At 40.4% G+C, this 21,818-nt stretch overlaps 1 protein-coding gene across 2 annotated transcripts; it reads right to left on the minus strand.

Annotated features, from left to right (window-relative positions):
• Nucleotides 1–1,773: 1,773 nt before the first annotated feature.
• Nucleotides 1,774–9,999, minus strand: LOC149236519 (disease resistance protein RPV1-like). Of its 2 annotated transcripts, XR_016268407.1 has the most exons (3): nt 9,373–9,999; nt 2,125–3,407; nt 1,774–2,009 (listed from the first exon to the last, which is right to left on the minus strand). XR_016268407.1 is itself a non-coding variant. In XM_089461579.1 (2 exons), the coding sequence occupies exons 1-2, from the start codon at nt 9,609–9,611 to the stop codon at nt 2,576–2,578; spliced, it is 1,071 nt and encodes a 356-aa protein (XP_089317705.1). In that variant the 5' UTR covers nt 9,612–9,999; the 3' UTR covers nt 2,018–2,575. The 2 variants fall into 2 exon arrangements, 1 of the variants encoding a protein (XP_089317705.1); XM_089461579.1 differs by lacking the exon at nt 1,774–2,009 and having other exon boundaries at nt 2,018–3,407.
• Between the last annotated feature and the right edge of the window lie 11,819 nt (nt 10,000–21,818).

Below are 21,818 nucleotides of genomic sequence, written 5' to 3' on the forward strand. Positions count from 1 at the left end.
TGGTATGCAAAAAATACACACGGGGTGTAAATGGTGTGTATAAGCCATAGATAGTAGCTAATAAAAAAATTGGCGGAAAGAGAAAAAGAAAGGGTACAAATATAAATCGTCGCTGCACAAACCTCTTAAAATTGGAGGATGTTGACATACTTGTTTATGAGATTCTTAAAAGGTTGTTACTAGAAGGAAGATGGGAGTGTGCTGAAACTGTCGTAGATCCAAAAGAATTTTGAAACCTCAAAGGGTGGGCATGCATGTCAACTCAAATGGGGCACTAGTTGACGAAAGATAAAAATATGGAACATCTTCGTCTGCATCAATTCATTCATCTCAAGATGTGAATTCTGATGATATGCAAGAAAATATGAGTGATTTTGAATAAGTGTCTAAGACAATTTGTATAACTGATGTTTGCTTCGTATCTTGAAATAAAAATTTTGATTTCCATATGGTGTTAAATCATAAGTTTTGACTCATTTTTATGTTATTGGATTATATGTTTTAATTACGATGATTTTTATTGTTTAGAGTATCTACAATGCAACAATAAATTAAAGATATACTGTATGTTTCATTCAATCTACAAATAATGACCACTTGCTTTTAGAACTGTTGTAGGTATGTGGAGAGCACTCGCTCAAGTCGAGATGTTGGAGGCCTCCTAGGTTCCCAACCGAATTCGAAAGCGTTTGCAGAGCACAACAATGACTCAAGTCGAGATGTTGGAGGAGTGCTAGGTTCCCAACCGAGTCCCGAAGTGTCTGAAGAGCGGAGCAGCTGCTCAAGTCGAGATGTTGGAGGCCTGTTAGGTGCCCAACCTACTCCGGAAGCGTGTGCAGAGCGTAGCAGTTGTCCAATTCGAGATGTTGGAGGCCTTCTAGGTTCCCAACGGAGTCCGGAAGCGTGTGTAGAGCATAGCAGCTACCCAAGTGGAGATGTTGGAGGCGTGCTAGGTTCCCAACCGAGTCCGGAAGCATTGCAAAGCGGAGCAATAGCCCAAGTGGAGATGTTGGAGGCCTGCTAGGTTCCCAACCAAGTCCGGAAGGGTCCGCAAAGCGGAGCACCCGCTCAAGTCGAGATGTTGGCCTACTAGGTTCCCAACTGAGTGTAGAAGGGTATCCAGAGCGGAGCAGGAGCTCACATCGAGGTATTGGAGGCCTGCTAGGTTCCCAACTGAGTCAGGAAGCGTCTTCACAGCGGAGCAGCAGCTCAAGTGGAGATGTTGGAGGTGTTCTAGGTTTCCAACCGAGTCCGGAAGCGCCTGCAGAGTGGAGCAGCCGCTCAGGTGGAGATGTTGGAGGCATGCTAGGTTCCCAACAGAGTCCGGAAGAGTCTACAGAGTGGAGCAGCTCCTCAAGTCGAGATGTTGGAGGCCTCCTAGGTTCCCGAACTAGTCCGGAAGCGTGTGTAGAGCAGCCGCTCAAGAGATGTTGGAGTCCTGCTAGGTTCCCAACTGAGTCCGGAAGCGTGTGGAGAGTGGAGGAGGTGCACAAGTCGAGATGTTGGAGGCATGCTAGGTTCCCAACCCGAAGCGTCTCTATGAGATGTTGGAGGCCCCCTAGGTTCCCAACGGAGTCGGAAGACAAATACACAATTCCCTTAGCTGTAGAGGTGCCTGCATTGTTCAAGTAGTCTAAGACTGTAAATGTCACAGGCAGTGTGTTAAAGGAAAACAGTTCTTAAATAGAGTAAATTTTTACAATTTAAGAAAAAACAAGAAATAGAAATTTAAGAAGAATACCTGAGATTCGTGTTGCTAGAGTGTTTACTCTTAAATTCTTTGTTGGAATCCAGGAAGGGAAGGAGGACTCAGGACACTTTAGCCACTCTAAATATATTAGGTTTGGCAAATGGTGGCAAACATTCAATAGGCATTTAGGAAAATAACAGTCAGCCTTAAGCAAGTGCAACTTGCTCATATTACTCAATAAAGGAGTGCGAGCAGGCTCCGCAAGGTTTTCGAAAGATTGTTCAACCTCATTTCTATTTACCAGGCTAATTCCACGCACCTGAATTGTTCACTCAGAGCTGTTAGAAACAAGATTCATTCTTGCAAAGTTTTAAGAATTCAAAACTAACAGGACGCTAATTGGAAATCTGTCGAAAACACTTTAAAATCCTTACAGGTAATTGGCCGGAAAGCTTATGAAAAAGGTTGTCACTTGGGTTCCAAAGCCGAAGCTCGCCATCAGGAGGTTCCTTCTCCGCCAGATATCTGCCCATGTCTCTGACATGGTCATGCATTCTCAGACGGTTTTCACTGTCCACTTGCACCAAACATCTGTTTTCAGCTTCCAAAGGCCCAGCGATCCTTCCCAGCCGGTTCCATTCAATATTCTAATGACTATGTGTGTCTTCTCCTCTGAAGAAGCACGCAATGTCTCAGAATATATTTTTCTCCTCCTCATCGAGACCGTCATAGCTAATTTTTAGCCTGCCTCGTATATCTTCAGGAAGCAATTTGGAGATTTTGCGCACTAGTGCTTCCCAATGATTTAAATCATTTTTTCCACAAAGAAGCGAGGCAAGTACTTTAATAGATAATGATAATCCACCGCAGGAATCCAAAAAATTGTCAACCACTATGTTTGGAGATTTTGCGCACTAGTGCTTCCCAATGATTTAAATCATTTTTTCCACAAAGAAGCGAGCCAAGTACTTTAATAGATAATGGTAATCCACCGCAGGAATCCAAAAACTTGTCAACCACTATGTCAAATCCCGCAGTAGGATGATGCTGGCCGAATGCATGCGAGCAAAAGAGCTTTTTGGAGTGCGGTCTACTGAGGCCTTCCAGAATGTATATGGATGATTCTGGGATGTCTGAGCTTGTGAGAACATCCTTATTGCGAGATGTCACTAAAATTAAGCTACTGCTTTTAAGGGCATCCTTCGCTGGATAAATTAATGCCTCCAGTTGCTCAATATTATCTACATCATCTAAAATAATGAGACAATCAGAAGATGGGAGAAACCTTCGGAGCTTTCCTTTACCTTCATTAATGCTGCGTATTTCCTCGTCCTTCTGGGTTAAGTCCTTTAGAAGGTATTTCTGCAAGGTAGTTAAAGGATTGTCTCTGATATCCTCTAAAATGCAAAATCGCTTGTATTTTGATCTCTGAATATTAGAGAACTCTTTCGCTAGGGTGGTTTTGCCAACCCCTCCAAGGCCCACAATTCCGGTAACTATAACATTCCCAACGACCTGCCGCAATGACATTGTGGTTTCAAAATCTTTTAATTTTTCTTGCAAGCCTGTTGGATATTCTGACACATGCAGCCTTCTTTTAACTTTTTCCAGCACTGCTTCCACGACGTCTTCGAGGAGCTGTTCTTTTTGGAATACGAAGGGAAGGTTGCAGAGTTCAAAGACTGCCTCAAGGCACTGCAAGACACCTGTCTTCCCACTTAAACAATAAAGGAAACCAAATATAAACAGTGATTTAGCAAAGGATAGTCACATTCAACCAAAAGGGCAGAGCTAAAAATCTAAAAAAAGAAAATGCAAACACTGAAAACCAAGGGAGGCATGAACGGAAAGAAGAATTTATGAACAATTGAATTTACGTCATTAGCCCTACTTAGAAATAAATGAAGCTGCATATAACCATGGGCCATCTGCAACCCTTAGAAGTTTTAATCACGAACTCTCCCGACTGCATCTCCCTTCATAAAGCTTTTGTTCCACAGCAGGGCATAGAAGACTAGTAACTAATTGAACTAGCTGATCTATGCAATTTTGGCCTTTCTGGGTATCAGTATCCTACCATACTTTCGCTAATATCAGTATAACTCTGACAATTTTCTGAATCTCATCTGCTTTTGTTCTATTGTACTTCAAATATTTGTTTATATGTTATTTATCTTTCTAAGAGAACAAAGATTTTACTGAAATCATCTTCACCGCTCTCGTTCCCTTTTCAAAATGAAATACAAACTAATAATACAAGCAGACGTACATGCTATAAGTCAGTCTTTTTCTGTAAATGTGTTAGAAAACCTGCACAGATGAATCTAGCTAGTAAAGGTTGAACACACAGCTTTGCAGAGCAAAAGCACTAAAAGAAAATCGAAAGAAGAAAAGAATGATTCTATTGAAAATTATGTTACAATGCTCATGATATAGCATTACTGGGTGAAGATCCCAAGGTAATGACTATAGTGGTGATCAATGAGAAGACTCAACACCTACAACAAGTTCCGGAGATAACTAGTCAGTTGCGGAGTTAAAGGAGGAGCAAATCAAGGAGTAAATCAAGGAGTAAATCATGCAAAAGGAATTTTGCATGCAATCCCATGCTCTAACTAAAAGTCCGCATGTAGATGTGTAGTAGTTCCAACATGCAAAAGGAATCTTGCATGCAGTCACATGCTCTAACTAAGAGTCTACATGTAGGTGTGTAGTAGTTCCAACACCCCCCCTGAACACCACTATGGGGAAAAATAGAAAATGGGCCCTAGCAACTAAGGCAAAAGGTCACCCAAAATACAATGCAACTTGTACTAAAATGGAGGAAAGAGGGAAAACCTCGTGGGAAAAACCCCCCCTCAAAATACAATGTAATCAAAAGAAAAGAGGAAGAAAAATATTGTTGCTAAGCAACCGTGTCCTTCACTCCAAGACGATCACGCAAAGAGCGGAACTTCTGCTCAGTGAATGTCTTGGTGAAGATGTCTGCAGTCTGTTCTGCTGAAGGACAGAACTGCAGATCAATGACCCGATCATGTACTAAGTCTCTGATGTAGTGCATATGGATCTCTATGTGCTTCGTCCGCTGCCGCTGTACTGGATCCCTGCAAAATTTGAGAGTGCTCTGATTGTCACACCAGATGACAATGGGCTGGTGGAACTGGACGCCCAACTCAGTGAGGAAGTGTTGTAGCCACAGAGCCTGAATGGTGATGTTGACTACTCCTCGGTACTCAGCCTCAGCTGAAGAGAGAGCAATAGCAGCCTGCTTCTTGCTCGACCAACAGATAGGGCCAGATCCTAGACTCAGTGAATATCCGGAGGTGGACTTGCGATCAATGCTGTCTCCCGCCCAATCAGAATCTGTGAAGCCAAGGAGATTCAATGCAGTGCCTGCTGCATAGTGAATCCCGAAGGTGATGGTGCCCTGCACATATCGGAGGATGCGCTTGGCAGCATTCCAGTGTAGCTCATGCGGCTCCTGCATGTATCTGGAAACTGCCCCTACTGCATATGAGAGATCTGGTCTGGAGTGGGTGAGGTACAATAAGCTCCCCACTAGCTGTCGGTAGAGAGTGCTGTCAACTAATGGAGTGTCACCTCCATCCTCAAGGCGGACCCCAGACAGAAAAGGAGTCAGTGCTGGCTTGCAGTCAGTCATGCGAAATCTCTCGAGGAGATCCCGTGCATACTTAGCCTGAGAGAGTTTGATGCCTGTGGCATCCTGGCTAATCTCAAGACCAAGAAAGAAGTGTAATGGACCCATGTCCGTCATCAAGAACCTATCATGCAAGGCCCTCTTGACTGTAGCAATGGTTGAAGCTGAGCTGCCAGTGATTAGGAGATCATCTACATACAAAACTAAGATAAGAAGAGAATCATGCGTCCTAAGCATGTAAACATTCGGATCAGACTTACATCTTTCAAAGTTTTGTGATAAGAGAAAAGAATCCATCTTCGCGTACCAAGCTCTCGGGGCTTGCTTAAGGCCGTAGAGAGATTTCTTCAGTCTGCAGACCAAAGATGAATCCTGAATGAAACCATGTGGCTGCTCCATGTAGATCTCCTCAGATAGGTCTCCGTGAAGAAAGGCATTCTTAACATCCATCTGATGTACTTCCCACCGCTGGGCAGCCGCAATGGCAAGTGTAAGGCGTATGGAATCCATCTTTGCTACTGGAGCAAAGGTCTCGTCATAATCAATGCCATGCACTTGTTGGAAGCCTTTGGCTACTAGCCTTGCTTTCCGTCTGGTGATTTGCCCATCTGCAGCACTCTTGGTCCTGTAGACCCATTTGCATCGGACAAGTTTCCTTCCTGAAGGAAGGGGGACCAGATCCCAAGTCTGGTTCTCGAGGAGGGAGTTATACTCCTCCTCCATGGCGGACTCCCAAGATGGATGCCCAGCAGCCTCACCATAAGACTGTGGATCAGAAAACTGAACCAAATGACAATGCCAGGAGGGCGATGGTTCAGCGGCAGTGAGGACAAGAGGAGGCTCAATAAACTCTGAGCTAGTCCTCTGCAGATCAGAATTATCCCCCACAAGACCATTTCTAGCAGCTGGTTGGTCTTGTGCATATATCTCACGTAAGCTCCTTGTTCTCTGATTTATGACAGGGGAATATGATTCACTGCTGGAAGCCCGATCTGGGCTTGGATGTGGATCATCATTTGCATGCACTAGATTTGTATCTGAAGACTCTGTCTTTGTATCTGCATGCTCTTCCTCGGCATCTGCATGATCTGTATCTGCATCTGAATGCACTGAGTCATCATCTCGGACATGAGGTAGATAAAAAGTGTCTGCATGCGGCGCTTGAGGTGCATGCGAGAGACTTTCCTCAAATTTGACACTTCGCTCAATGATGAGCTTGTCCGTAGAGGGAATCAGTAGTCGATATCCCTTCACACCATCAGGGTATCCAACAAATATGCACTCAATGCTCTGTGGATCAAGAGCTTTCCTCTTTTCAGAGGGGATCCGGGCCCATGCTCGAGAGCCGAAAACACGGAGGTGAGTGACCTCTGGTTTAGTGCCGCTCCAAGCCTCAAAGGGGGTCTGATCCTTGACAGACCTATGAGGAGATCTGTTCTGGATGTAGTTAGCACAATTAAGTGCTTCGGCCCAAAGCTTATGAGGCAGTGACTTGGCATGCAACATGCAGGAAGCCATCTCTTTGAGAGATCGATTCTTTCTCTCAGCAACTCCGTTCTGCTGTGGAGTGTATGGAACTGTGTACTGCAACTGTATGCCGGACTGAAGGCAAAGGTTCTGAAGTGCTGTGTTAACATATTCCCCCCCATTGTCTGTACGGAGGGCTTTGATCTTTCTCTCTGACTGTGTCTCAACTAGTGCTTTGAAATCTTCAAAGTGCTCAAAAACTTCAGATTTGTTCCTGAGAAGATACACCCAAGTATACCGTGAGAAGTCATCAATAAATGTAAGCACATACCTTGCTTTGTTGATGGAAGGATGAGGAAAAGGCCCCATGAGATCACTATGGATCAGATCTAGAGGAGATGATGCTCTGTGAGTCTTGCCGGTATCAAACTTTTCTCTGGGATGTTTGCCAAGAACACACCCTTCACAAACTCCTTTGGAGAAACTGATATTTGGCAAGCCTTCCACCATCATTCTTGCTTAGCTGCTGCATATACCTATAATTTAAGTGACCAAACCTCTCGTGCCAAAGCCTACTACTATCATCAGCATGTGTAAGCAATAAGGAGGATTCAGATTCAATAAATTCAGAAAATGTATACAGTCTGGATCCATTGTTTACCTCACCAGTTGCAATTTTGGCATTGCTATGTAGATCATATATGTTCACTGCATCTGGAGTGAATTCCACTCTCTTTCCGGTGCCGGAATGAGTGATCTGATAAACTGAAAGCAAGTTTACCGAAAGTTTTGGAACATGAAGCACATCTTCAAAGCTTCCGTGTAAAAGTTCCACTCTACCTTTTCCGGTGACCTCAATAGGTGAGTCATCTCCCATGAGGATGGGAGGTCCTTTGCATGCATCCAAAGAGGAATATACTTCCTTTGCAGCAGCCATATGATGTGATGCACCAGAATCTATAATCCATGCATCAGGAGAAGAATTAATTGCAACTAAAGCATGAAAATTGTTACCTTTTCCGTGTGGCGGATCCTCAGTTTTCTTCTTGGCGCCCTGAGGGATGTGGTCCCCAAGGTTATGCTTCTGAAGGATTTCTGCCATTTGGTCAATTTGTTTCTTCATGCAAGAGGATTCTGGATGGAATCCTCTTTGACAGTAGGTGCATCTGTTTCCTTTCTTCCCTTTCTCATTTCTCGAGCCGGAGGAGTCATTGAAGGGCTTGGTGTACCCTTCCTTCTTTGGATGGGAATGTGCTTTTCCTTTGTCTTTCTGCTGCTGATTTTTCTGATTTGAATCAGATCTGTGATTTTTATTGTGGCTGCCATCATGCACAGCAAGTGCATGTGCTTTTGGAGATTTGATTTTCCCCATGCCAATGAGTTTATCTTGCTCAAAAATAAGAGACTCCATAAATTCTTTGAGAGAAGGCATAGTGTAAGATTTACCTGTTGCGAGCCTTACTGAATGAAATGTAGACACAAAGACGGAGTATTCCGGTCCGAGCTTTGACATAATAGAGAGAACTTGGTGACTCTCCTCCTTGGATTTGTCAATTCCACAACCCTTGAGTTGCAGCAATAAATCATTATATTTGGTGAAGAAATCTTGAATTCTGTCATAGTTCCGTGGATCCAATGATAGCAGCTCCACTTCAAGCAGATGTCATTTCATCTCATCCTGTTTCCCGTAGAGCTCTTCAACCTTTTTCCAAATCTCATTGGGAGTATTGCAGGCAGATAGATGAAACTGCAACTCTGGAGAGATGCACATGCATATGGATCCGTGGGCCTCATCCATACGGTTGAGGTACTTGGATTTCTCTATGGCTGAAGTGGGTTCCACTTCTGTAGCCATGGTAATCCTATACAACCCTTTATGACGAAGGTATCGAGCCATTTGATCCTTCCATTCATGATAGTTGTACGGTGTTAGGATCGATGCTTTGGGAAACTCCATTTTTCTGTCAATCTTCGATCTCCAAGCTTAATACTTGCAAAATAAAGTACTGATGCGCCTTTTATCTAGCAACCTGTGGGCTCTGATACCATGTAAATGTGTTAGAAAACCTGCACAGATGAATCTAGCTAGTAAAGGTTGAACACACAGCTTTGCAGAGCAAAAGCACTAAAAGAAAATCGAAAGAAGAAAAGAATGATTCTATTGAAAATTATGTTACAATGCTCATGATATAGCATTACTAGGTGAAGATCCCAAGGTAATGACTATAGTGGTGATCAATGAGAAGACTCAACACCTACAACAAGTTCCGGAGATAACTAGTCAGTTGCGGAGTTAAAGGAGGAGCAAATCAAGGAGTAAATCAAGGAGTAAATCATGCAAAAGGAATTTTGCATGCAATCCCATGCTCTAACTAAAAGTCCGCATGTAGATCTGTAGTAGTTCCAACATGCAAAAGGAATCTTGCATGCAGTCACATGCTCTAACTAAGAGTCTACATGTAGGTGTGTAGTAGTTCCAACACTTTCACCATGCAGATTTATCTAATAATTCAACGAATTAAATGCTAAGATGTACATGGAGGGGTGGTGTTCTCACATGTTATACTTCTCTCCGTCGAAACCTATTGTTTCTGGAACATCAGAGAGAGCCTTCCTCCATTTTTCAAGTGTGTTGGAGTCGTATCTTGGTCGACCATCATCTTTTTTCTCTTGAAGCGTGTGTAGGGCTTGAGCGTAGACTCCCTTTCCGGCCTCCACCCATCGTAGCTCTGTAGGCTTGACACGGTAGAAGACCGGGATGATGGTGGACTTATACTTTGACATACTCTCCACCATCAGTACAAGCTCATCAAGGCACCATTTTGAATATGCATAATTCGGAGAAAAAATTGCTATATTCACAGAGGATGTTCTAATGGCGCTTTCAATTTGAGGGGTCAGATTCTCTCCCACGCACAATTCCTGCTCATCTAAAAATACCCTCAATTCATGTTTGCAAAGGCGATGGTAGAGATCGGTGGCCAAGGTTTTCTTGACATCGGGGCCCCTGTGATTGATGAAAACATCAAACACATAGTCGTTGTTGTTGACGCTATCTCAGGTGGAGGTGGATGTTGAGGAGGAAGCCATGTGATATTATAGAAATGAATAACAATGAAGTAAAGATTGAAGATGCGTTGCAGAGCCGGGAAATGCGCACTTAACCTTCGTTCTCCTCGCCTGTATGGTCTCACTATTTCAGAGTAACCAGTATTATGGGCCTTAATCACTCTCAATATTCGGCCAATATTCAGCGAATCTATTGAAAAATTGAGCGCTGAGATCTGGTTGATTTCTCAACTTCTTGTTTTCTTGAAGAAATTGAGTCGTGAGGCCTTTTCTCTCACTATTAATACCTTTTTTTTGTTTAATGGATGGAAGGAAGGAATTAATAATACATTAGTTTGAACCGGGCAGCGAGGAGTCCTTTGGCAATTTCCTGGCCACTGCTGACGCATTGATTAGACGTAAAGTATTTAGCAGAAGTTCCGGGCAATTTCTCCCCATTCATTTTCAAATCTTTACGAACCACTGATGTATTGTGATTTATATCTTTACCAACCACTGATGTATTGTGATTAAACATAAAGCATTTTCAATTCTTCCCACTACCAGGTATGACGCATTGATTAGATATAAAGCATTTAGTCCAAGTTGTGGGCCAGTTTTAAATAATTAAATAAATTTTTGAGAATGCCACCGCCCAGATATCTACGAATCTTGCCACCAACCATATAGGGATGCATTGTGATCAAACGTAAAGCATTGAGCAAATTTCCTGGGCAATTTCTTAGTTTCAAATCCTGTCACTACTAGGAAATCTCGTGGTCAATACATTTCTGAACATTGATGCATTGTGATTAAACAAAGCATTTAGCAGAATTTGTTAGGCAATTTCTTAGTGCATATTCAAATCCTGCCACCACCAGCCTCCATGTATCACATTGATTAGAACTAAGCATTAAGTCGAATTTCTTAGTAATTTCTATGTCACTTCATTAATGTAATGATAGCTTCACGTTCTGGGATGCCACAGTGGTCAGCTTGTAAAATAATATCAGCAAACATTAATGGAAATAATTTGGTAAGAGTTTTAGGAAACTAGGTTAACATGGGGAATGACTTTTTTCTTGAGTTCAAAGAAGTTTCCATTTATACAGATCAAGTTTGTCTCACAAGAAAGAGAATTTGCAATATAAAGCAATTTGATTTTCATGAGATCTTAGCATACTCCATAGAAAAATGTCTTCCATTTATACAGATCAAGTTTGTCTCACAAGAAAGAGAATTTGCAAAATAAAACAATCTGATTTTCATGAGACCTTATCATACTCCATAGAAAAATGTCTGCTGGATAAACTGGTCCATCAACTGGGACTGGAACAAGCTATGTAACTACGGAATCAACTAGCACCTGGATATGGAATTTAGACTCTGTAAATTGGAGCGGGGTAAGAAACTGCTTTTGCTGCGGGATAAAATAATTCAAGGCCAACACCTGGTCTCTGCAGTAACCACTGATATGATAGACAACCAATATAATAGTGTGGAAAAATATAATAGACAACAAATATAATAGCATGGAAAAAAATAGATAAACAATATCATTTCAAAATTATAAAATTCTATAATAATTTTATAATGTAAACTAAATCATATATTGGATTTTAAAGAAACCATGATATAATAGACAACAAATATAAAAGTGTGGAAAAATATAATAGACAATAAATATAATAGCATGGAAAAAAAATAGATAAACAATATCATTTCAAAATTATAAAATTCTATAATAATTTTATAATGTAAACTAAATCATATATTGGATTTTAAAGAAAATAAAGAAAATTATTACATTTAGAGGAATTTTAAAGACACTAATTATTCATTAGAAATAGTCTTGATTGGGATTTGAAAGGTTGACAAAATATGGTTATGACTGTGGGTTCTCCTTAACCAACACAAAAGATATAAACCACAGATGTCTAAAATCTACTAATTAGAAAAAATATTAGATTTTTATGCTTTTAAAAAGCTACATTAAAGAAGAATACTACGAGAAAAGCCATAAAATTTCAAAGAATTCAACAATTTAATCTAACATTATAAATTTTATGTGTTAAAATTATAATAATTAATTTTATTTTTTTATTTTTATACTTTTAATTATGCATTGATTTGCCTTTTTTATTATTTTATTTTATTTTATTTTATTTTATTTTTATTTTTCTATAATTTGACCAAGTCAAAATATTTACAAGACATGATATTACAAGATCTAATCTATACTTAGTTGAAATGCGCTTCTAAATATAATACATAATAATAATAATTTAAAATTATAATCAATTTAAATAATTTGCTAAATAAATAATTTTATTTTAAAATAACATATATTTTTTATTTAAAAAAATAATCACATTTTAAATTATTAAAAAGTCATATTATTAAAAAAAAATACATTTGGACTTGATATTATAAGGATCACTCGGAGAGCGGAAGACAAGGGTTGAGGGTTTCTGCGTGGGATTTTCTCCATGGACGGATGCAGAGGTGGGAGCTTCACTCCCTCCTACATAGAGGTAGTGGTTAACAAGGGCAAGACATCTCCAGAGTCAGGTAGAGGTAACACGATGGAAGGAGGAAAAAATAGGGAAGAGGAAACAGAAAGTAACAAGGAAAAGGAGAATGATGGCACAAAAGACAAGAAGGAAAATGGCAAAAAACGGGGAACAAAAGAGAGGAAACAAAAGGGACCGTGCAAGCCCAAAGATGAAATCACTACTAGAGTAATCTTAAATAACCCAGAGGTGCAGGCCCATAGGGAGCACATGCAGACTTATCCAATCATATGCAAATTCATGGGACTCTTGCTCACTGAAAAGGCTTTACAAACATGGATCACATACTACTGGAAGCCTAAAGGAAGCATTGATCTTCATCTAGGATCCAAGGGATTCTTTACTGTGGTGTTTGCAAACATTGAGGACAAAGACAGAGTGTTTGAAGGTGGGCCCTACTTCTATGCAGCAGCAGGGCTCTATATGCGGCCGTGGATGATGAACTTCGTGCCGGGGTGGGAAACCTTTACCTCAGTCCCAGTTTGGGTAAGACTCTATTCGCTACCTCTGGATGATTGGCAAATAGAATCACTAAGAGCCATACGCAATAAATTAGGGAGGCATGTCAAAACTTCTGAAGCCACAAGAAGGGGAAAATATACCTCCTTTGCTAGAATTTGTGTAGAGCGGACTTATCTCGAGCACTTCTGGACGAGGTCATATTGGAGGTTTATGATGAGGAATGAGTGCAGATGGTTGACTACAAGCATATTCCATTTAGATGTCGAAAATGTCATGAACATGGGAAACTTCTTAGAGACTGCCCTCTCAGCAAGGCAAAGAACAAAAGCAAACCTAACACAATGAAATAAATAGATGGCTTTCACAAAGTAGCTCACAAAGGTAAAAATGGAAAAAAAGGGCCAAGAAAACACCAAAGTGGAGACCAAAAGGTAAGGCCGAATCAGTTCCATGTTCTTGAAGAGGAGGAAGATACAACAGTTGAAAATCAAGTAATAAAGGAGGGATATGATAAGCACGAGAAGGAAGAAGAACAAGATCAGGAATAGGTAAAGGAAAAACGGAAAGGGATCATGATGAGTGAATCAGAGATGGATATGGATCAAGAAATGACCCAGAGCGAGATGGAAATGGAAGAAAATGAGTTATAAGAGATTCTTGACAAAGGAAACTTAGATCTAGAAGGGTTCTTGAGTAAGGGAACAATGGGTGGGGTAGAACCTCTACCACAAGAAGAATGCAATCGAATAAAGCAGTTATTCTTATGGAAAACTCAAGCTAAGGGCTTGGTAGAAGATAACAGCATTGAAAGATAGGGCAACCATGAAATGAAAGCAGTAAAATCAACTCGAGGACTAGCTCCAAGAAACCCGGGGAAAAAAGGGGCAGAAAAAAGCAGAACGAGCTATTAATGGAATGTGTAAAGCTCATGATAGACTGAGGTAAGATGAAAGAGCTAACCAATTACTCCTTCACCAATCTGTAATTATGAAGTTTACAACTTGGAACATCAGAGGTCTAGGCAGCAAAAGAAAACAGAGAATGCTGAATAATAGAATGAAACAGGTAGCTCCGGATATAATTTTTGTCCAAGAAACGAAATGTTCTACTCAAAAGATAAGACAAATCCATAGTAAGTGGCTCAGTAGATATGAGTTTATAGAAGTCAAAGCAGAAAATATAGAAGGGGGTATCCTCATCCTCTAGAATCCCCAAAAAATAGGTATTATTGATGCGGAGGCATCAAGGAATTATTTATCAGTTGTTATACAGCCTGTAGGAGACAGGGACACTTATCTAGTAACAAATGTTTATGTCCCTCAAAGGTTAGATGACAAAATCACGTTTATTGATTCCTTAGTGGACCTTCGAAACAGATTTGCATGGCTATCGTGGGTTATAGGAGGAGATTTCAACATGATTATATCTCTCTCAGAGAAAAATGGGGGTACAAGAGCACTATACAAAGATTCCTCATCTTTCCAATGTTTTTCTGAAAACATGAAGTTGGTGGACATTGAGACAAACAATGGTCTTTGCACATGGAACAACAAAAGAGGAGGGGATTCCTAGGTAGCTTCTAAGCTAGACAGATTCATGATCTCTAAAGAGCTCATTCTTCTAGACAAGGAAATAATAGCAGATATTCTTCCTTTTGGAGGCTCAGATCACTGTCCGATTCAAATGGAGATCAAGGGCATTGGCACCCCAAGAAACAAACTGTTCAGGTTTGAAAATATATGGCTTTCACACCCGGATTTCATCAGCAACATTGGAAAATGGTGGGCTAAAGACCTGCAGATTCAGGGATCGTCTATGCTCCTGCTACATAAAAGATTAAAACACATCAAGTAGAAGCTAAAGGAATGGAACTAGAAGGAATTCTTGGCCAGATAAATCGATCCTGCGGACAAGGCCGATCTCCCTAGTATCAACAAATATCTAGCAACAAGCAGGACAAGAAAATCTACCTTTCTCTAAACATATTGTGATTCATTAATAAAAACTAAAGAGGTGTTTAGACCCTACCTTAAGTCCAACGCTATTTTGTGGCATCCATGCTCCAACCGTCTGAAAGAGTTTCCTTTTAAGATCCTGCAATCACAAACAAGCACACATCATATAACACTTACATAGCTAATATAATAAATCATGTTCATCATGGTGATCAAAGAATCCATGAAATAAACCATAAAACACAGCTTATTGAGAAAAATAAACTTGATTGTATTAACTTTGAAATAGAAGAACTTTACAACCTTGGGTGCCTTGATGCTGTACAAGCTCTTCCGAGGGTCCAAACAGAAATCTCCTCTACTTTAACAAGCCTCACTCTCTTCCAAATGAGATCAAAAAGGTATGTAATCTCTCCTCTCAAAAGCTCAATTAGGAAGACTAAGTTCCAGCAGCATTTCACCTCAAAAATATTCAACTTTCAACCTCTCAAGTAACCAGCCCAATGCTTCATTTTATAGTGCAAAGGAAGGAGGTTACAGGTCCACCTATGAAGGGATAGAGTCCTCCTTCAAAGGGATAACCTCCTCACATCAAGGGGTTAGCTCCTTAAGGTATGGGATGCATGAACCTGGAGCAAACTTGCCACCTCAATATTCCCTCTAGAAGCTTCCAGAAATGACTCAAGGTGAGTTTTTAAGAATGTAATTGCGCCTTTTTAACTTTTACAAGGGTCCGCACCCATAACATAGAGACAAAGCGGTTAGGTGCGTAGGGGACATGACCACTAGGTGTGGGACCGCAAGTAATGCTAAGAGAAAATGCGGAACCAGAGTTTTAGAGATTTTTAAGGTATTTCTCTTATTTTCAAGGCTTGATATGAAGAACTGAGGTTTAAGACTTGCAAAGGAGGAAGGTATGATCAGTGATAGACTCACACAGATTGCAGAATGTCAAGGTGACAATTTTCGTGCCGCAGATTGCTCCCTAAAGTGCGAAGTCTGTAATAGATGAGGATAGCTTTTGTCATCTAAGAAGAGTGAAGTAATTTATCATTTCAAGGATTTTCCTGTGGACACCCGAGTCGAAACCTGTAAAAACATTCAATGAAAAATATAAATATATAAACATAGCATCGCTGAGGTAGGAATTCCCATACTCAGATCAAAACTGACTAGAAAACTATCTAAACTGCTTTGATACAGGAATGATTTCGTAATACATCACAAGTATAGACATATGTAGACAAAGTATGGACGCAACCATCTGTTTATGAATAGTCTACTGTATAATGAATAACAAAATTCCCCGCATCCTGGATGGTGGAAACTAGATCCAGGGTCTTGATTTCTGCTTCCCCAACTAGTACGATTCTATCCATGTGAATGAATGTGTCGAAGTCGAACATGGTAGAAACCACTTGATTACCAATCAATGATGTGAACTGTTAACAAGTGTGAGAGAAACCACCAGTAATGTCAATGGCCCTCAAAGTACTCGGTACAATCCATGAAATGTGAATAAATGAGTTGATGTCGAACACGTCACAGAATCCTTTTATCGCAGGTCAATGATGCAACTTGTCGTCAAAGGCGAGATACCTGCCATTAGGGCATGCAAATTCCAAGGTACTGGCGATTTCTAGATCATCTTTCTAGATAATGAGTTGGAGTCGATAGAAAGCGATTTGTCGTAAGCAAGCCCACAACACGAAATCATAGATCAAGTTTTGAAGAAATATATTTAGCAAGGACTAACTCAGGGATGGTCAAGATGGATGACAGATATTTTTGCAAATGAATGGTTTATTTGAACTGACCTCTTGAACACATAACGACACTGCAGATGGTTTGGTGACAATTGACCCAAAGCTAATACCCAGAAACCGGCTGAAGACTTTCAATATGGTTTGATTAACTGTTAGGCAAAGGATTTCCCAACCCAGGTGAACAAAAAGTGTCGTGTTCAAGAGTGGTTAACTGCTTTTCTAAACACAAACTATAACAAACAGGTTTATTTTTCTCTCTTTTTCCCCACCATTTCTGGCAAGCACCTCTTTATTTTTGACAAGCTTGAGGAGGATAACATTTTCTTGATTATAAGCTCATCCTTCAGATGAGTCCAACTTAGTTTAAAATTCGAACCCTAAGAAGGAGTGGTCCATTCCTGTTTAAAATTGAACAGGTCCTTTACTGTTGAATTTTAACGAGTCCAGTATAGGAAAAACTCAGTATTTTTCAATTTTAGGGAGTCAGAAAAAAAACTTAAGAAAATTCCATGATTGTCCTTTTTTGTAAATTTGTGTCCCCCAAGCCCGAAAAAGTATAAAATAATACTTGAGAGAACCGCTTGACCATTACGATCAAGGAGTACTTTTCGTAATTAGTGCCTTTGATCTGAAAAAGTAAAAAAGCAATTGAAAACACGTCATTTTATAACCAATATCGAACTTGAAACGACAAAAGTCCGACAACCTTTTCATTTTTATACGGTCGGAAAAGAGTTGTAAGTAGAACGTCCTTTTAATTCCGTTTTAACGAGTTTAAAAAGGAAAAACTCGGCAATCTTTTCATATTTTACGAGTGAGAAAAGAGCTTAAAGGGGACTCATCCTAGAGGAACAAGTGGTATAAAGGGTAGCAACTAGTTCCAACAATGGTGGAACTACTGAAAACATGTAATGGTTAAGAGGCTGGCTAATAAAACGAATCATAACTACGGTCCCTCACGAAAGGTAAAACAACCAAGTGAAAGCATATGATCGGCCAAAGAGATGTTGGCGATGGGATGAAAACAACCAAGGCTCATCTAATAGAATTTAGCAGATAAAGACGACAATCACGGGATGTAAAATGGGTATGGGTTCATTTTTACACAAGCTTGAACCATAGAGAACTCTGCTTGGATTCGATTTCATGTTTATACAAGCTTGAAACGAAAAACTATGCTTGTTATAAGTTCACATGCCCCCAACATAACGATGCAAATCGAGGTACATTCCCCCAACATAACGACGCAAATCGAGGTACATGCCCCCCAAGCTTCATTGCATTCAACGAGGTGGATGAAATGAAGGTTTGCTTTCAAGATCTTGAAAAGACTCGACTCGAAAAGGGAGTTGTGTCATTTTTTAATGAGGTTGACATAGGAACAGAACTATCCTCAAAACCCTTGTTTAATTTTTCAAACGAGCTTGACACAAGACAAGGAACTATACTCAAAACTCCTTGTTTCATTTTTTAACGAGCTTGACACAAGACAAGGAACTATGCTCTAAAATACTTGATTCATTTTTTAACGAGCTTGACACAAGACAAGGAACTATGCTCTAAAATACTTGATTCATTTTTTAACGAGCTTGACACAAGACAAGGAACTATGCTCATGACTCCTAGTTTCATTTTTAACGAGGTTGACATAGGAACAAACTATCCTCGTAACATCCAGTTTCATTTTTTAACGAGGTTGAGACGGGAAGAAACTATCCTCGCCTCCTAGTTTCATTTTTTAATGAGGTTGAGACAGGAACAAACTATCCTCGCCTCCTAGTTTCATTTTTTAACGAGGTTGAGACAAGAACAAACTATCCTCGCGACATCCAGTTTCATTTTTTAATGAGGTTGAGATGGGAAGAAACTATTCTGGCCTCCTAGTGTCATTTTTTAATGAGGTTGAGACAGGAACAAACTATCCTCACCTCCTAGCTTCATTTTTTAATGAGGTTGAGACAGGAATAAACTATCCTCGCGACATCCGGTTTCATTTTTTAATGAGGTTGAGACGGGAAGAAACTATCCTCACGATAGGTCAGGAATCTGAAAACGAATGTACAGCCTGAGATGAAATTTCAAAAGGACTCATAGGCATCGCGCCATGAAATGAATCCACCTTAGAATCGAAAGGTACGATTCGAGGATCATCAAAAACAACAGTGTTCGATGAGATCATATGAATATTTGCAATAAAAGGTGATACGTTAGGAGGAGGGAAGGAAAAAGTTCCTAGTAAACCAGAATCTTTAATCAAACCTACTCCAACATCTTGGTAAGGGATAGTCGTTTTACCGACATGCTGAACACTATCTGTAGAGGCTAGGTCGGATGAGAAATAACTCAGCTGGTCTATCGTAATGATCTTTCTGTTATGAAGAAACTTAACAAGCTGAAAGACCGATGAAACAATAGCAGTCATAAGATAAGACCAACTGCGACCCAAGAGAAGGTTGTAATCTAGAGGGGCATCAACCACTTCCACATCTAGATTAACAGTTTTTCCTTCTACCCCTATAGGTAAATCTTCCACAATACCAAAAGGATAGAACCCTTGGCCATCAAAAGCCTTTAGAATGGTCAGAGACTTATTGAGTGTAGGAGAACCAAGTGATCTTCAACATTGGATCGACATAATACACGTAGAAGTTCCCTCAAGCAAGGTCTGTGTTTGACTAACACTAGGATCTGGAAAGCCATTTGATGAGGTATGCGGGGTGTACTATTCTCTAAATCGAAGATTATTAGGTTTGAATCCTGAATATTGATAGCTCCTATAGCCAAAAATAGTAATTTACACTGCGCTGGGCATGATTGCAGCACTTCCAAAGCCGACATTGCTGAAGGGGCAATGGCCAGGTCTTCAACAATGTTATAATTCTGAGCAGCTCTCGCGGCTGATTTCCGAAATATGCCTTAAGCAGGCGGTTTGGTTACTAAGTCTGGGTTAGGTTTCTTCATCTGTAGTGGATTAGAAATAGGAGTTGAAGTTGATGGATTTGAATTCGAAGATTCTGCTTCTTTACCATCAACAAGATTGTTACTACCATAATCTTGCGATCACATCGCAATCCTCACATGAGACATCATCATGAAGGGTTCTTCTGAGGTATTCAAGGAAGAAGCAACCGCTTTACTATCTTGAGTAGGGGAAGGATCCTTCAAGACAGTAGGCGTTTGAGAATCTTTAACAAGTTTCAAAAACTCTGCTCAATATGGGCATTCTTTAGTATAATGATCCTCGTAGCAGATGAAACAAGGATAGCGAGGTTTTCATTTTTCGTCAATAGATTCATTTTTATTTGTTTTATCTTTTGAGTTTAGATTGTTTTTATTCTTGCCCTTCTCTTTACTACCGGATTTGATCGGAGATGAATCTACGACATGGACATGGGTAGAAACTTCAGCGGAAGAATCTCCTTTTTGGGAATCAGGTAAAGTTATTGTAGGAGAAGAATTATTTGAAGATTTCTTCTTGCTCTTAGAACTAACTGAACCAATCATACCATCAGCAGCATGAGACCCTGAAGGAGCTATAGTCTTCAGAAGATCAGGGATATTTTCATGTAAAGCACCTAACTGCATATAAACGAGGTCAAGGTACTGAGCCTGAGCAATGAATTGCTCTTCACTGACAACTCCTGCCTTAGCTACATCTTCAGTGATCTTAGGTAATAATGATTTAACAAACCATTCTGCTAAAATTTGATCCAGAATGAAAACTTTCACTAAACGTCGTCTACGTCACCATTCATGAATATGGTCAGAAATATATGTTGATGTAGATTGTTTTAATGAAGTTAACAATTTCATTCCATTGTCTTATCTGACAGGAAACTAAAAATGAGTTAAGAAAGAAGTAGCTAACTGACTAAAATTATAAAAAGAGCCTCGTGGTAACTCAATTTACCATTTGGTAGCAAGACCAATTAGAGTTCGTTGAAAAATACGTAAGCGAATTGAAGCATCAATAATGGAATTAGATGCACACGAGAGGTGATAAGTCATTACATGATTTGATGGGTCTTCTCCTGAATTTCCCTAAAACTTCGAGATATCACTGGGAAACTTATTAGGCATTGGTGGCCAATATGGAAGATAATAAATTGGATCGTTCGTAAGGCGTGACAAATCAGGTAAATCCAAAGTTGCAATAAATGGTAACTAACGGTTAGGTTCACGAAAACCTTGTGTAATGAGACGAGCTCCAAGAGGAGGATATCCAGGATAACCTGGAATCGGATTTGCATTAGGAATTTTGTAACCTCCCGGGAAACCAGGATTAACCGGAACAAACTGGGGTTGTTGAGGTTGTTGATAACTATAGCCAGGGTATGGTTGATATTGATAAACTGGATTTTGTATAGTAAGACCGGATTGATACTGTCCCTGGTACGGTTGACTTGTGGCAATTGTACTTGGACCAGCTTGTCCTGCAGGCATCTAGACTGAAGTCTGGACCATAGGTCCTAACTAGGGCACAGAGACTTGAGGAGTTGACACCGGTGCAGGGATAGTAGAAACCAGAGCTACAGATACTTTAGAGACAGGTGTGGTAGGTTGAACAAAAAATGCAGCAGTGACATTAGCAGTTCAAGGCGGAGTCTGAGGTGAGCTAGGCCCAGGCGGTTGAACTAAACTAGGTGCAGAGGTTTGAACCATAGGTTGGACAGGTTGCTGGGTTGGACCAAAAACCAAAGGTTGTCCAGTTTGATTAAATAACTGCACATTAGGTTGCAAAGTCTGTTGAGTTTGATATGGATCCCACACCATATTCATTCCGGAACCCATAAAAGGTTGTACATATGGAGGACCATAACTTGGTTGAACATAGGGTTGATAATTAGGGGGTACATTTCCAGTTCCTTGTAAAAATGACTGACCAGAAGACAGCTGGAAACCTTGAGTTGGGTACTGACCTTGAGGTTGATAACCCTGAGGTACGTACTAAATCTGAGGTTGATAAGCATCCTGAGGAATATGGGGTTGACCTTGGGGTATGTACTGTCCTGAAGGTTGAAATCCTTGAGGTAGTCCTTCAAGCGGAAACTGACTACCTTGGAGCTGCCCCCGAGGCAATAACTGACTACCTTGAGGTTGCCCCCTAGGCGATAACTAACTACCTTGCCCCCCAGGTGGTAACTGACTACCTTGTCCCCCAGATGGTAACTGACTACCTTGAGGTTGAGGATTTGGAAT

The sequence above is a fragment of the Pinus tabuliformis genome, chromosome 8, assembly GCF_031772625.1.
Source record: "Pinus tabuliformis cultivar Carrire ecotype Pingquan chromosome 8, CPIR1, whole genome shotgun sequence".
NCBI classification, from domain to species: domain Eukaryota; kingdom Viridiplantae; phylum Streptophyta; class Pinopsida; order Pinales; family Pinaceae; genus Pinus; species Pinus tabuliformis.